This window comes from Hemibagrus wyckioides, linkage group LG29, assembly GCF_019097595.1.
Source record: "Hemibagrus wyckioides isolate EC202008001 linkage group LG29, SWU_Hwy_1.0, whole genome shotgun sequence".
NCBI classification, from domain to species: domain Eukaryota; kingdom Metazoa; phylum Chordata; class Actinopteri; order Siluriformes; family Bagridae; genus Hemibagrus; species Hemibagrus wyckioides.
Genome location: NC_080738.1, coordinates 17,011,637 through 17,027,465, shown reverse-complemented (window position 1 = coordinate 17,027,465; position 15,829 = coordinate 17,011,637). Strand labels below are relative to the sequence as shown.

General features: G+C 37.4%; 1 protein-coding gene across 33 annotated transcripts in view; it reads left to right on the top strand.

Annotated features, from left to right (window-relative positions):
• The window catches only part of LOC131348884 (neurexin-1a-like), a 326,295-nt gene that overhangs the window by 247,980 nt on the left and 62,486 nt on the right, over positions 1 to 15,829 (top strand). For 22 of the 33 annotated variants that reach the window (XM_058384099.1, XM_058384095.1, XM_058384096.1 and 19 more), the window contains 2 exons: positions 2,344 to 2,515; positions 14,975 to 15,064. In XM_058384099.1, coding sequence (XP_058240082.1) covers positions 2,344 to 2,515; positions 14,975 to 15,064 — 262 coding nt within the window. The remainder of the gene's footprint in view (positions 1 to 2,343; positions 2,516 to 14,974; positions 15,065 to 15,829) is intronic. The other 11 variants (XM_058384112.1, XM_058384111.1, XM_058384107.1 and 8 more) reach the window with 1 other exon arrangement.

Genomic DNA, 15,829 nt, shown 5'->3' with positions numbered 1-15,829 from the left:
CCAAAATAATTGTTGAGAATCACTAGGTAAGCCTTTTACTCAGGCAACAGATGTTCGAAATAAGCAGCAAAAATATCCGCTAATCTAATTACAGCAGCGTCTTTTGCTGATGAAGGAAAACCCACAGCGGAGATTTTTGTGGTTGTAACAATCACACCCGACAGTGCGAGCGAAATAAAAGTGTCTTCGGAGAACATCTCGGGGTCCTACTGATATAAATACAAAACATTTCCTGTTCTTTTCTCATTTGTAAAGTAAATGAATACTGTAACTTTGGCTCAGCGTGTCTGACAGTCCCTCAGAAAACGTGTCCCATCAAAGCCATTTCCTTTGTTGTCGTCGCCTCCTGCTGAGCTGGAGTCCTCGAGACCGAAGCCGGAACGTCAAGACGCTTATACACTACAGGCATTAGCTCAGCCTGACAAACACACACCACATGCTAACGCTGTAATTGCGTGTTATTCATCTCCCACTGTTTCGACTTGTCCTGCGCCGCCGCTTTCAGAATAAAGAAAGGCATAAATATTTACGGTGACGTGAGACAGACGCCGTCCCAGTAGAGAGCTGAGACAGAAAAAACACAGGAGATGTTCAGCTGGAAAACGGTTAGCATTTTACATCAAACAGCTTAGCATGCAGACTTATGACTAATCACGATTCATAGCATTTTCTTCTTAATACTCTGTAATGTAGAAGCCGTGAATGCTTTCTTTTTTTCTTTTCGTTCTTGTAGTGCTGCTGCTTTTTCATTTTTTTTGCTGTAAATCTGATGTCCGCGGTACGGCCTGAGCCACGAGGCTAATTTCAAAGCACAGATGGTCAGTGTGTTTGGCAGAAGGCAGAAAGACTGGAGAGGAAAAACAACACACGTGTTTGTCTCTTTCAGTGCAAAAGAGGAACAATAGAAATACAAGGCTACGTTTCCTGTGACGTGAAACCTGCATCGCTTTCTCCGTCACGCCGCTTCACATCCAGCGCCATGGCGCTAACTAGCGTCCCCCTGCTGCTTGCTAATTTGTATTGATGACTCTTTTTGTATTGACCCGGAATTCAGTAGCGGCTGAGTTACAGTTTGGTCAACACATGCACACAGCTCTAATCCAATCAGCACGCAGCGTCCCTGTGTTTTATAAACACAATTACAGATTTCCCAGTGCTCCTCGGTCTACGCCGTGACTCCAGATTGACTTTAATGGACGCTCAGAACCTCAAATGAAAGCGAATGTTTGCTTACGCGCAGTCACGGCGGATCCGGGAATCAGTTTATGTTCCCGCTAATCATCCTGTGTTTATCTGCTTTCTATCAATTATTTTTTAAGAAATCAGACATGATGTTTGTTCCATGTTTATAGATTTATAATGTTCAGGTTCACGAGGTGGAGAAATAAGAAGTAAACCTGTTCATGCGCTCGATTCGACGTACAGCTTCATTCGATCGCGATCTGTAAAACATGACGGTTAAACGGCCAGCGGGCGTCCGAGAAGCCATTTCAGAAACTTCACCTGGAGGTCTGGATCTATCAAGAAATAATCCACAAGAATCTCCGTCAAAACTGTATTCAAGATACGGACCCAAGTCTGAGATTAGAGTTTACTTTGACTGGACCTTCAAACTGGTTCTAATAAACTGGCAACTGAGCAACCAGCACATCAGACCTGCCTCACCTCACTCTCAAAACCAATACTTTATATTTACCTAAAAATGTATTTTTATTTTTTTAAATACTTCTACTACTACTACAGCAGCTTACAATAGCAGTTTATTTATTTATTTATTTATTTATTTATTTATTTATTTATTTATTTTACTTGTGTAGCACTGATTCTAAAACCAAGTAGTTTACATAAATGATTAAAAAAATAAATACAAAAAACATACATACAAGGTAAAAAAAAAAGCTATATAAAAACTTTTTATTAAAAAAAAGTTCTTTCTATTTATTTATTTATTTATTTATTTGTATAGGACTGATTCCAAAAACAGGTACTTAAATGGAAAAATAATAAGAAATTAAAAAAGAAAAAAAATATATATATATACATGGTTAAAAACATAATTAAATACACTATTTCTTTCTTTCTTGAGAAATATGAAGCCAAATATATATAAATTAAATTAAATTTCATTTATTTTTTTAATTTTCACCTCTCCAGAGTAAAATTATATTGGTTTAAGGAGTGAGATCTTGAACCCGAAGCTCTGCAATAGTGATGCTAATCATTTATTCAGTGAAGTTCCACATGAGCTGATTTTGTGTTCGTGTTTACTGTGAGAACCGTAACGCCGATCAGCTCGTGTCTCTCCTTCACTCATCACGTTGTGTCTTTCTCCGGTTTCTGCAGGAGAAGGGCCATGTGGCGGTGATCTTCAACGTGGGAACGGACGACATCAACATCGAGGAGAAGTCCAAGTTCGTGAACGACGGCAAGTACCACGTGGTGAAGTTCACCAGGAGCGGGGGTAATGCCACGCTGCAGGTGGATGACCTGCCAGTCATTGAGCGCTACCCCACAGGTACGAACCCCAGACATACCTTTCCTTCCACTCTGCAGATCTTCAGCTCTCAGAGATGCAAAGCTGCCTGTAGGATGCTGGAGGTTTCTGTCAGTGTTTGCTGCATTCTCTTTTTCTTTCTTTTTCTTTCTTTTATGCTGATTTTATATAACCTTATAACCATTTAGTATTTGTCTGTAGGGCCAGATTCTGATTTGGGGCTTGAATCTGTTACCATGGTTACCATGACTTTACAACAAAAAAAATACACTGTGCTCTACAAGCTACTTCACACTAACGTGTCAGATTCACTGGCCGTTTTTTCGTTGCTCGCTCAAGCGTTTTCGCTTCACGGTGTAAAATTTTCCAGCGTGTCAGGCTGCATTCACTTCGCACGTATCAGACAACACACACCTGCAAGTGTGCACATGCAAGTGGGTGGTTTTACAAAGATTAAAAAAGAAAAAAAAAGTCAGATGTACCGCATGTGACAAGTTGAAATTTGACAATTCAAGTAGGAAAAAAAAATAAAGAAGAAAGAAAATAGAAGCACGGTGGCGGGTGCATCGATACGCTGAGCTCAACCACGTAAAAATAACTGTGTGCAATTTAATTTATTATTTAAAAAATATATAGATTTTTCTTAGACTTGACATGTAATTAAATAAATTGTTTAAATTTTTTAAATAATAAATAATTCATTTTGTAGAAATGATTTTACTGAAAAAATTAGTTTTTCAATAAAAATCTAATTCCAATATAAAGTAAAAAAAAATTTTCCAATAACAAAATGTTCCAGTGTTTTATTCTTCTTATTTCCTTCATTTATTAATGAAAATATAGCATGTGATACGTTTTCTTTGTTTATTGATATTTTTTCACGTTATTGATCGTCAGTGAAACAAGTTCCATCACTCATTTTAAAACATTAACACATTTATATTTATTTAAAATAATAAATAATAGTTCATATTTAATATAACATCGTCGAAAAGTCTTTCGACTGTCACTTTGTTTCTCTTTTTTTTTCCTGCAAACGTGCGATCTGATTGGTCAGGAGGCGAAAATCAAAAAGCATTAGATATCAAGTGACTTTTTTTTATTTTTATTTCTTCAATTTTTTTTAAAATTTATTTTGGAATCTTTATTTTGGAGTTTGAGGGGGAAAAGCGTTAACGCAGCCTTCCATTACAAATCTATTCAATAGATCCCTTAGTGCGGCATTTAAAATCTATCTAAAAATAGATCCACACCAGTGGACATACCGTCGCTCCAACACGTTTTATTATCCTCGAGTGTGCCGAGTCCCAGACTGGAAATGATCCCAGGCCAAAATACGGCCGAGTTTCGGACAAACGACGCCAAAATCGGATGAATGTTCCACAGCATTGGAAGCCTGGACCAGAACCCGGGCCGTATCCAGCCGAGCGTTTCTAATGATTTTAGGTGGGAAAAGCCAGACTGTATGTTCTGCTCCACATCACGCCAACGGTTCGGCCGTATAAAAGTGAGTTTGGCAGACGGATCTGGACGAGTTAATTGTGGTATTTTCCACGGCGGTGTGCGAGTCAGATGAAAGTATGAAGTGTGGGCCGGCGCTGAGCCATCCTTCTCTATCTGGGGTATAATTACTCTCTTTTCATCCAAGTCCTTTCATCCAGTTTCAGGAAAATAATCAACAGAATTAAAACCCTCCCCGTGATTAATACGATTCAGACAATGGAGTGCGCACGTGCGGCTCGCTTGAGATCACTTCAAACTCGATGGAAAGAATAAGCGAATAAAAATATTGACGGTGGAGATCAGAAGCTCTGTTTTTCTGGAAAGTTCAGATCGTTCTAGGAAACTATTTACCTCAGAAATGATCTGAATCTGAAACTGGTCACGAAATCGTGCGTCATCGAACATCTGGAAAGTGCAGAAAGATTCGTTTTGTTCCTAAAAACATTACTGAAAGAAATGAAAAGCCTGAAATTTTAAATATCAGGCTGTGAAGTAGTGCTTAATTGTTTTGTTTTTTTATCTACATTTTTTTTCCCCAATTAGTTTAGCTAGCTAGTTATCGTTAGCGTTATCTATCAAACCTTGTAGCTCTAGAAAAAACTAGCAGCATTAGCTCATCGAGTTCAAAACTTCACCTGAGGAAACAAATGAGTGTGTTTTTAATATATTATTGAAAGAAAATATTATGAAATTGAAATAAATTTCTAGCATGATAGTGATAGATAGATAGATAGACAGACAGACAGACAGACAGACAGACAGACAGATAGATAGATTTTGTAATTTGAATGGAATTCAATTTAATAAAAATAATAATTAATTAATTTAATTTCTGTAAACTTTATTTTTCTGTAAAATCATTTATACCTAACAAATTGTTTTTTATTTATTATTTTTAAAAATTTATGTTTATTAGAATTTTTTTTTTGAAGTAATGAATTAATTGCACACGGTTATGTGATTTGGTTGAGCTCAGTGTATCAATACATTAAGAAAAACCTTCTTTTAATTGAATTTTTAATCTGGTTTCATGAGCTTACAAACTGTACATCATTTTTTTTTTTTTTTAATTCTTTTATAAAGTTAGCTTTGGCGGTATAATGTTTTCTGAAAACGGTGACAGTTTCTATTTGAAGATGACATTAAACATCATATCCAGCCATCTGTTTATGAGGAATTGTGGGTTTAGACACCTGATGAAGATCTCAGACAGACTGGTGGAGCCGTCAGTGGCAAGTTTCCCGTCTGTAACGGAAGGGAAAATAAATAAATAAATAAATAAATAAAAATGGCACGCTGATGTTTGATGGTGATAATTGCTTTTCCAAGTATGCTCTTAATGAGTTAAAACTGTTTCTGAAGTAATGAAATAAATAAAAACGACGTTAGACGTCAAGATACGATCTTCAGTTTCACCACCAACTGGTTAGGGTTTTTTTTTTTAGATACTTTCAGGAAGTTCTTCAGGTAAAAAATGGTCCCCAAGTCCGGATCTGGCCCTCCCTCTGAAACGGCCATGTTTAGGTTTCTTGGTTCTGTAGTGTTTTAACCTGCAGGAAGGTTTTGACAAAAGTCTGAAATTGGTGGGTTTGATTGCTGCTCTGAGCTTGTCACGACTTAATAAAGGGGAAAAAAGTGGATTATTGGATGGAAGGGGATGTGGTTTAAGGTCACTGTGGTTCGGATGGAACGGTTTCTCAGAGATGTGATCATGAAGAGGATGAGCAGTTACTTCCTTCTGCTGCCTGTGCAATAAAAGCTTTCATTTTGCTTTAATAAATCAGGAGGGATATCGCTGGCCTGTAGATTGTAAAAACGGTCACTTTTTTTATTTGTTTTAATCATTTTTAATATACTAGATTTATATAACTGTAACCTGATATATAAAATACCAGGGACGAACCCAAAACATGCCTCATCTTCGTCATCACCATCATCATCATTTTAGGAGAATCTTTAATAATGCTTTGTAGATCACAAGATCAGAGAGCATGATGTGAGAACGTAGGGACCCCTTAAGGAACCCTCCAGGAATTTTGCTAAGAGCGTCAATAATGGTGCAGAACAAAAAATTATTTTTATTTTTTTTTTTGCTGAAAAAATGTTCATAAATAATCTTTTTTTTGTGAAACCTGAAACAAAAAAATATCTAAATCTTTAACAACATGTTACATAAAAGAAAAGAAGAAAATGACAGAAGAATCAATTAGACTGAAGTTGGTCATTTTTCACTTATGAACTCGATCTTAACACTTTTTAGTCATTTATAGCTACACATAATGTACAAAACAACATTCTGTTCTTACTTTCCTTTATCGCAGCCTATAAACAGCTTATTTCCTCACACGAAGACTTTAACATGGTGGAAAACCTTACAGCTTTACCTCTAACACTGGAGACTCCTTCCACAAACGTTAAGAACATCTCTATACAGAAAAACGTCGCAATAGTGATGATTAAAAACGTTATTCAATCCGATTAAAACAAAGGCATTACTCTCTAGGAAATGAATCAACACTTGTCGACCAATCAGAATCCAGAATTCCACTGCTCTGTGATGTAATAATGTTGTTTGTGTCTGTGTACATGACTCGGCATTTTTTATTTTGTGTGAAAAAGATAATCAAACCCAGCGCTCGCTGCAGTAATGATTTACATTTCCCTCGTTTTGTCCTGAGGGTACGCAATCTCTTGCACTCGTCCGTACCGGTTTAGCTTGATACGGACGGCTAAAGGAACGATAATGAAATAAACAGCATTTTAGATTCAATGAACTGGAGGAAACGCGGTCCAAACATCGAATTAGAGCTCTATGACGTATCGTGTGCTTAATAACAAGAGCAAGAAAATGAAAAATATCATTTTTTAACCGCCAGCAGCTTGCAGACGCTGCTCAGGAAAGGAAAGAGGCTATTATGCAGCGTGAGATTTAATCCAGGAGGAACATATGAGGGGGAAAAAGGTGCTCTGTTCTTATTTGGCGCTTCTGTGAAGACATGTAGCCTGAACAGCTCAGGATGTTAACCCTGATTCCTCCGAACGTATTTTTGCTGCCTGTCCAGTGCCTTTAATTCCTGATCCTACCTCAGGCATGAAGAGACTCCTGGATGAAATGCTCTTTCGGTGGGATGAAAGTGACATGCATGGCTGAAAAGGTCAACAAACATGGCAGGACGGGACGACAGGAGACGGACAGCACTCGGTTCCCCTCGTTCGGCAATCATGATAAGTCTGTCATGAGGCATTTTAATCACATGACCACACTGGGGGGAAAATATTATATAGTCTTCAATATCTCTTATATATGTTTATTAATTTCATTCAGAGTCGAATCCTCAATTCTGATTGGTTAGAAGGTATGAATTAACTGTAACCTTAGGTTCATATAACAACGCTCTTTTGAACAGTTTCTATAGTAACGCGCAATCGTAAGAACTTGAAGTTTTCTGTCAGGAGATTTTTTATTTATTTTTTTTACTGTAAATATCTAAGTTTTGTGCCTCTTTTTTTTAGACAAAGGAGAAAAAAGAAAGGAAATATAGTGAAATTTTTTATTTATATTTTATTTTAATTTTTTTAATTATTTATTTTTTTAACCTTTTATATCCTTTTATAAAAAATAATGGATTTAACAAACATTTGGCCACCTTTTTTTTTTCTTATCACATATAATAAGCACAGTAAGCTATTGAATGCTTTTTGGGGGGGTATTTCATTTGATTATTTAGTATTTCATTTATTTGAGATAAATCTTCAATAAATCCATGTTATTTTATTGAAGTTTCATCTTTTTTACTTTAAAAAAAACCTGGCACTTTATGAAATTTGTACTAACAAAACAAACCAGTGAGTGTCACCGACCCTTTTAGTCACGGTTTGTTTCCTAGAAGCGACATCGCAAAAAGCAACAAAAGAAAACTAGATTACAAAATTCTTTTACTATTCAGTTTTATTTCAGTTCTGTAGTGCAGAAGAAAAAAAATACAGCGTTTAATATTCCATAAAAACAGATCAACTGTTTGATAAACTGCGTTTAGAGGTAAAGGAAAGCATCATTCCATTCACACTTTCTGAACTTCATGTCATCCAGGGAATTCACACCTCCATCTACTCTCACTGTAGACAAGCCCAGGGTCTGTGATGTCCAGATGGACGGCGGCTGGAGGTACAGGTTCATATCCAGACTTGCCTCTGATTGCAGTTTGCCAGCTTAGTTGTGAAGTCCAGTAAGCTGAGTTCTTTGAGACACCAAAACCCAAGCCAAGCTTCCACTATGAGACATCCATCATTTAAAAAAATCAGAGACGAACCCGAAACACGCCACGTCCTCATTATTCATGGTTCTGTGTAGATACAAAACAACAAAACTGAGTGTTTCCAGATCAGAGAGAATGACGTAAGAACCAAAGAACCCTTAAGGAACCCTTGAGCAATTTTGCTGAGAGCTTCAAAAACAGCAAAAAAACAAGATGAAAAATGTTCATGAATGCTAATTGTGTTTATCATAGGAATAATATCATCATCACAATCTCAGTTAACGCTAACACAAATTGGTAGTAGGGACCCGAGGAGGTCAACTCTTTCCATGCATTTGTTAAAATTTGGTATTTTTCATTAGTGTGTTTGTGATGTTAAGGGAAAATGGTGTGATTTCTTGATACAACACCAGGCAATAGGGGGTTAAAAAGAGGTTGTTCATTTTTCTTTAAAATAATTAAAATTAACCACTTCAGGACATAGGAAAGTAGGAAAGTAATAAACTTCATGGTGCTGTATATATTTTCCCAGAACAGCCCTCTCTAGCCTAAAACGTATATATTTTATCATTAATTCTAATATCTATAGTGTTGTCTTTTGTAAACTAGAGCCACATTGTTATTTGCTCCCCCGTTTAAGAGTACATGGGGGCACTTTTGCACAACTTTTGCACGGGTCTACATTTGGTTATTATAGCTTATTCGAAGGTTTTATGTAGAATCCAGTCAAGAAAGAAGGGGAAAAAATGATATCCAGCATGAAGTTGGTCATCTTTCTCATTAGTTTGGTTTCAATTTGCACGGCTGAATAGTCCCAATCATTCCCCCTCTCTCTCCCAGGGCCTTTTCTCAATCTGAGACTCAACACGAGGGTCAAAAACGCCTGGACTTTAAGCTTAAACCTCCAGACTCTCTGAAGAGCTCTTAATAAATCCTGTCTGGAATTGATTCCTCGCCATTCTCCAAGGGCACTTTAACAAATCTCCTTGTTTTGGCACCTCTAAAAATGGCTGCTGGTTCCGACGTGTCGTTTTGTTTGTTTCCCCAAACAAGCAATTATCACATTCAATGAAAATCAGGTAAAAGGAAGGCTAAAAGGTTCTAAAAGCTTTTTCTCACCATATGGTTAAGGATCCGATAAGTTGCCAAGGATGTAATTTCAATTAAACCATTACGTTGTGAGAAACACGAAGTGTGCTGATGTTTAATTACAGGGCTGTGTGTTAAGGAAGTGCTTTAACCACTGGAAAAACATAAAGTAAAAATCCTGAGGGTTACTCGATACACGGCCGAGTCATGACCGCTTCATTTGACTCGCTGTTTGATCGCTAAAGCACTAAAAGCACACCAGTGAATGAAATACTGAACAAAACAGCAGGAAGGAGTGATTACTGACAGCTGCTGTTACCTCAAAGATGATTATTTCCCCATAACAGCATGTCCTGAAATGTTTAATCTACTTATCCCTCAGCAATTTGCCAACAATTTCTTTTTTTCTTTTTATTTGTTAACAAATAATATACCTCAAAAATATGCCTCTGGGGGTTTAGTATTAAGTCAAAAACAGCAGAAATTCCAGGAAGAAATTCACCTGAGGATTTATTTTTATTTTTTCTTCCGACAGCATTAATGTGAGAGGCTTGTTTATAATAACTTCAGGTGTTCAATGATCCAACGTATTTATGCGAATATATAAATTAAACAGCTGCAAGCTGCTTCAACTCTTCTAATCATCTGAATTTCAGAGTTCAGGTTTGTTTTTGAGGCTTTTTCTAAGATAAAGGCTCGGATCGAATTGAGAGTAGGGAGGGGCCGAGGGAGAAGGATGCCGGACTCCCTGTTGGAGTATGAACCTGTTCACCCTTGGTCAGTTTAGCTAAAAAGAGTTCTGAAGAAGTTGGAGATAATTTATGCAGCTCTTCAGCATCCCTGAGGATGGAAAAACAAACCCAGGTTCGATCAGAAATCGATTACATTTACAGCACCACAAACTGGGGTAGTAGTTCTGTCTTTCAGTAGTTTTTGTCGCTTTTTTGGTAAAAAATCTTTTTTTTATCAAGCCAGACAAAATCCCAGCTTGGTATTGATGGCTGTGAGCCCTGTGTGCCTCCATGTATTTACAGCAAAACACTGAGGGGTTTTTTTTTGCTGGTGCTGCCAGTTCTGTGAAGGGGAAAAAAAAAAGCTTATACAATTTCTTAAATTCTGCCATTAGCCTTTTGTAAACACCTCAGGAGGCGCACACATACAAATAAGCCTCAGGTGGCATAAAATCGAACGTTTAAGGAAGAAGTAAACTTGTCAGGGTAAAGTAAAGAAAGTGGGATGGAAAAAGAAAAGTTGCTCACAAATGCTACTTCAGGATCAGATACTTGCAACAAAGTTGAATTCCAGCTGATGCCATGTCTGGTTCTGAGAGTCTAATCAGCATAACTGGGTCTGAACTGGGTCAGAAGGATAGCCTTTCTTTGTCTTCTGACTCTCAGAGTGACCCAACCTCAGGCTGATACACCTCGTAATCAAACAAGGACTACAGGCTAACTATTAAAAAACTGATCAGACATCGGAATTCTTTCCAAGGGCCAACTTGAGGGGAATGGTTTGGTCTAAACACTTAAAATTTTAAGTCTTTATACATGTGGTTAAAAGTCTTAATCCAAGATTCAAACATTGAAAGTCTTGACTTTAACATGACTCAGACTCTTCAGGTTTGGACTTGACTCAGACTCTAAGGCTTGATTGTCAAAGGTTCAAGACTCGGGCCCTGTCCCGCGGTCAATTAACCACTGCTCTGTCTGCTTCAATGTGGACCTTGTGGTTTAAGACTCTGGACTCAACCCAGATTCTTTGGCAAGAGACTCTAGACTGAACTTAGAGTCTCCAGCTGTTGACTCTGGACTCAAGTCAGACACCACGGTTTCAACAGTGGGGCTTGGGACCTTGGGCAAACTCTATGATTTGGGACTTGACTCAACTCTCTTGCTCCAAGCTCTGAACTAAACTCGACTTAACTGTTTAGGCTAGACTTAAACTCTACAGCATAAGACACTGCCATCAGTCTCTACAGCTTGAGACTGTTCAGACTCTGCATCTAAAGAATCTGAACTTGAATCAGATCTTACAGGTCAAGACTCAGTACCTGACTCAGGTCTTCCATCTCCAGACTTAGTACCTGACTCAGATCTTACAGCTGAAGACTCAGTACCTGACTCAGGTCTTCCATCTCCAGACTTAGTACCTGACTCAGATCTTACAGCTGAAGACTCAGTACCTGACTCGGATCTTACAACTTAAGAATCAGTACCAGACTCAGATCTTACTGCTGAAGACTCAGTACCTGATTCAGATCTTACTGCTCAAGACTAAGTACCTGACTCAGCTCTTACTGCTCAGGACTCAGTACCTGAATCAGATCTTACAACACAAGACTAAGTACCTGACTGAGATTTTACAACTCAAGACTAAGTACCTGACTCAGATCTTACAACTCAAGACTAAGTACCTGACTCGGATCTTACAGCTCAAGACTCAGTTCTTGACTCAGATCTTACTGCTCAAGACTAAGTACCTGACTCAGCTCTTACTGCTCAAGACTCAGTACCTGACTCAGATCCTAAAACTTAAGAATCAGTACCTGACTCAGATCTTACTGCTCAAGACTAAGTACCTGACTCAGCTCTTACTGCTCAAGACTCAGTACCTGACTCAGCTCTTACTGCTCAAGACTCAGTACCTGACTCAGATCTTAAAACTTAAGAATCAGTACCTGACTCAGCTCTTACTGCTCAAGACTAAGTACCTGACTCAGCTCTTACTGCTCAGGACTAAGTACCTGACTCAGATCTTACTGCTCAGGACTCAGTACCTGACTCAGATCTTACAACTCAAGACTAAGTACCTGACTTGGATCTTACAGCTCAAGACTCAGTTCTTGACTCAGATCTTACTGCTCAAGACTAAGTACCTGACTCGGATCTTACTGCTCAAGACTCAGTACCTGACTCAGCTCTTACTGCTCAAGACTCAGTACCTGACTCAGATCTTAAAACTTAAGAATCTGTACCTGACTCAGATCTTACTGCTCAAGACTAAGTACCTGACTCAGATCTTACTGCTCAGGACTCAGTACCTGAATCAGATCTTACAACTGAAGACTCAGTTCTTGACTCAGATCATACAACTCAAGACTCAGTTCTTGACTCAGATCTTACAACTCAAGACTATGTACCTGACTCAGATCTTACAGCTCAAGACTCAGTACCTGACTCAGATCTTACAACTTAAGAATCAGTACCAGACTCAGATCTTACTGCTGAAGACTCAGTACCTGACTCAGCTCTTACAGCTCAAGACTCAAATTTTCCTGCTCAAGTCTCTGAACTTGACTGAACTCTGGACTTAAGCCTGACTCTACCCTCTGTATTTGATGGATGTGAAACAACTCAAAGATATACTTTAACAACAAATCAGTTTCTGATTTAGATATGAAATATGAAAAAATCAGATACTTTTGGACTACAGTTTGAACAGAATCCAATCCACACAGTTCTGTAGCTTGCTATACATATTTGAAACAGTTTAACCTTTAAGTATACATTAGTAAGCTCATGGTGTCAAGTCTTATTGCGGTACAAATGTTGTGTATTACCATGGTGTTCATGGCAGTGTTATTATACCCGGTGACATGGTGGGAGCGACGGGGCAGCCTGTTGACTGAGCTTAAAGCCTGAGGGCTTCTGCTCTCGCTTACACAGCATGCATAATTAGAGAGTAATAACTCTGAATTCATTTTCCTCTCTACTCCCCCTCCTTCCTGTTTCCTCTGGCTACAGCACTCTGTAGTGTTGTCTAACCTCCCACCTTGCGTGCGACCTCTCCGCGGCGAGGTGTTTTGCGTGTCAGCAGGTGGCTGATGGGATTGAGGCAGGCCTCGGGCCTACCACACTTACCCAGATATGAAGTGACAAGTATTTATTACACTCTGCACTGACACCTTCTTCCTTTGCTTTTTCAATTCCCACCTGCTATGCTATAGCTAGAGTGTTTCTTTAAGCACAATGAATGTGTTTCCCATTTTCCTCGGAAGGCGAGGATGGGAAACGCTTGCTAGACACTCAAAGATGTTCTTTTGGCTTTCAAATAAATAAAAGAGTGTTTCACTTCAACATTAAAGCCACCTCAGCCGAGCCATTCTTCAAACTTTGGCTTTTATTTTCTACCTTTTGCAGTTCCTCCGAGTCGGAGCGGTTATCTTTCACAGCTCTCGCATGCGAGTCGTTGGCCTAGTTTACACGGTAAGGCCTCGCAATGTCAAAGCGTACGCTCTCTATCGGAAAGATGTCTTTTTTTTATTAATCATATCCTGAATAATGCATCGTCTGATCCTTCCTCGGATCGCACTCGGAAGTAAAAGACTGTAAAGTTTCGGAATTTTTCTTTCCTAATTTAGTCACCTGCTAATGCAGCCAGGTATCGCCATCATCTGCCACTCAGGGAGGGTGAAGACCAACACGTGATTCATACAGTAGTTGCAATGTCTTGGTGCCATTTTCCCCAGATTTGTTTGGGCTTGTGATGTTTCCTGAAGTTCCTTGAGGAAGGCTTAGGTTAGATTTGAGTCTTAATTGTCTCTGGAGCCAACCCCAGGGCATCATCTTCAAAAAATATAGTTTTAGTTACAGCATTTTTACAGGATTTAGGTTTCATTTTCTTTAAAAAAAAAAAAACCAACAACAAGAGAAAACCCCAAACTTTACTTTTGCCTTGGACGTGAGTTTGTGCTGTAATGACACCCCACTGGCTTTGCTGAGAAAAACCTTTCCCTTTGAGCCAACATCTCCAACCTTTCATTTTTCTTTTAGCAGTTATCATCAGTTCTATCTGTACACCAAAGTAGCTTTGCAAATCCCAACATCAATCATTAACACTCGTTAGTTTCCTCACGGGTTATTTCCAATACAGCACGCTGAGATCTGACACATTTTCCAACTTTTTTTTTCTTTTTTCTTCTTCTCACTTTTCTGGATATTTCTGTTGATTGAAGAGCAGCAAATCGGGGTCTATTTTCATGGAAAACAAAAGCTTTTGTCAAAACCTTGATCCACTTGTTTACTTGTTTACTTCTCTGCCGCTTGAACTTATTTCCTGCTCTGTCTCTTGACCTTCCTAATGCTGAAGCACTGTGTTCCTGGCTAGCATAATTAGCATGATAAATAGTATTATTTTTTTTAAAGTAATTGGAAATGAACATGTGAGTTATTTATATATTTATATACATTATTTATTTCATGTTAGACATTGGAATGCCTTCGAACTGATAATTAGGCATAAAAAAGAAAGGAAGGCATTGATAAAAAAAAATGTTGCAGTAATGTGTAACTAGAAATAAAAAAAAGAGAGTAAATAATTAAGTATTTTGTTGTAAATATATAAAGTTGGTTATGAATATTTTGGTAGAATTGGATGTGTTGTTTTTAGCTTAATCTTTAATCTCGATAATTTAGAAATTATTATGTAAATTAATGTTCACGTAATGTAGCGCTAAGGTCAATTTAAAAAACGGTCAGTTTTGTTGTTTTTACTCATCCTAAATTTTTCCTAAAAAAAAAAAAGAAAAAAAAAAAGAAATTAAAAACTGTACAGTTGTATAGTTCAGGCTTCTACCATTTAACCCTTGACCTTTCAGATTGTAACCAATGAAATGTCTCTTTAAACTTTAAAGGCAACATTGATAACGAACGACTGGCGATCGCTAGGCAGCGAATCCCATATCGACTCGGTCGAGTAGTTGACGAATGGCTACTCGACAAAGGTAAAAACCCCATGATTAAAACTTAACCAGTAATTTTACCTTTAAAGTAATCTTTTTGCAGCACGACTAAACGAATAAATTAAATGTACGGTTAAACAGACACTAATAACGAGAGTTTTAAAAGCAGATAAATGTAGTTTGAAGTTAATTTAATGTGATTTATGACATTTGTTTTTCATATATATATATATATATGGAGAGAGATATTTTCTAGCTATAGATTTTAGATTGTTTTCTGTTAATTCCAGGTTAAAGGGACTGTAATGTAAATCTAAGTAGTTTATAAACGTCTATGTAAAGCATTAATCCAAATATTGCATTTAAAGCATAAAAAGCTTTTAAATTAACTTTTATTTTATTTACCATGTCGATCTTTTTTTGTATTGTTCATGTCATGTGTGCTTATTTTCATGTCTTTGAGATTAAACTCATCTCGCTGATAAATAGATTAAGACATTCATTGGCATCAGAAGTCCCTTTAACGGATAATGTTAAATATAGGCATAAAGTAAAAGAATTAAAAAAAAAAAAAAAAAAAAAAGCGAGAAATGACGAAGTGCATGCTTGTGTTGTTTGTTGGTGTTTTTATTTTTTTTATTTTTTTATTTATTTATTTATTTTTTTAAATAAATGTTTGGGAAGAAAAACAAACCTCCTACACTGAAAATGTATCATTTTTTCTCTTCTGTTGTCAGACTATTCATCTGTTTCTTACTTTTTTTTTCTTCTTTTTTTTTTAAATGAATAATTTATTTATTTATTTTT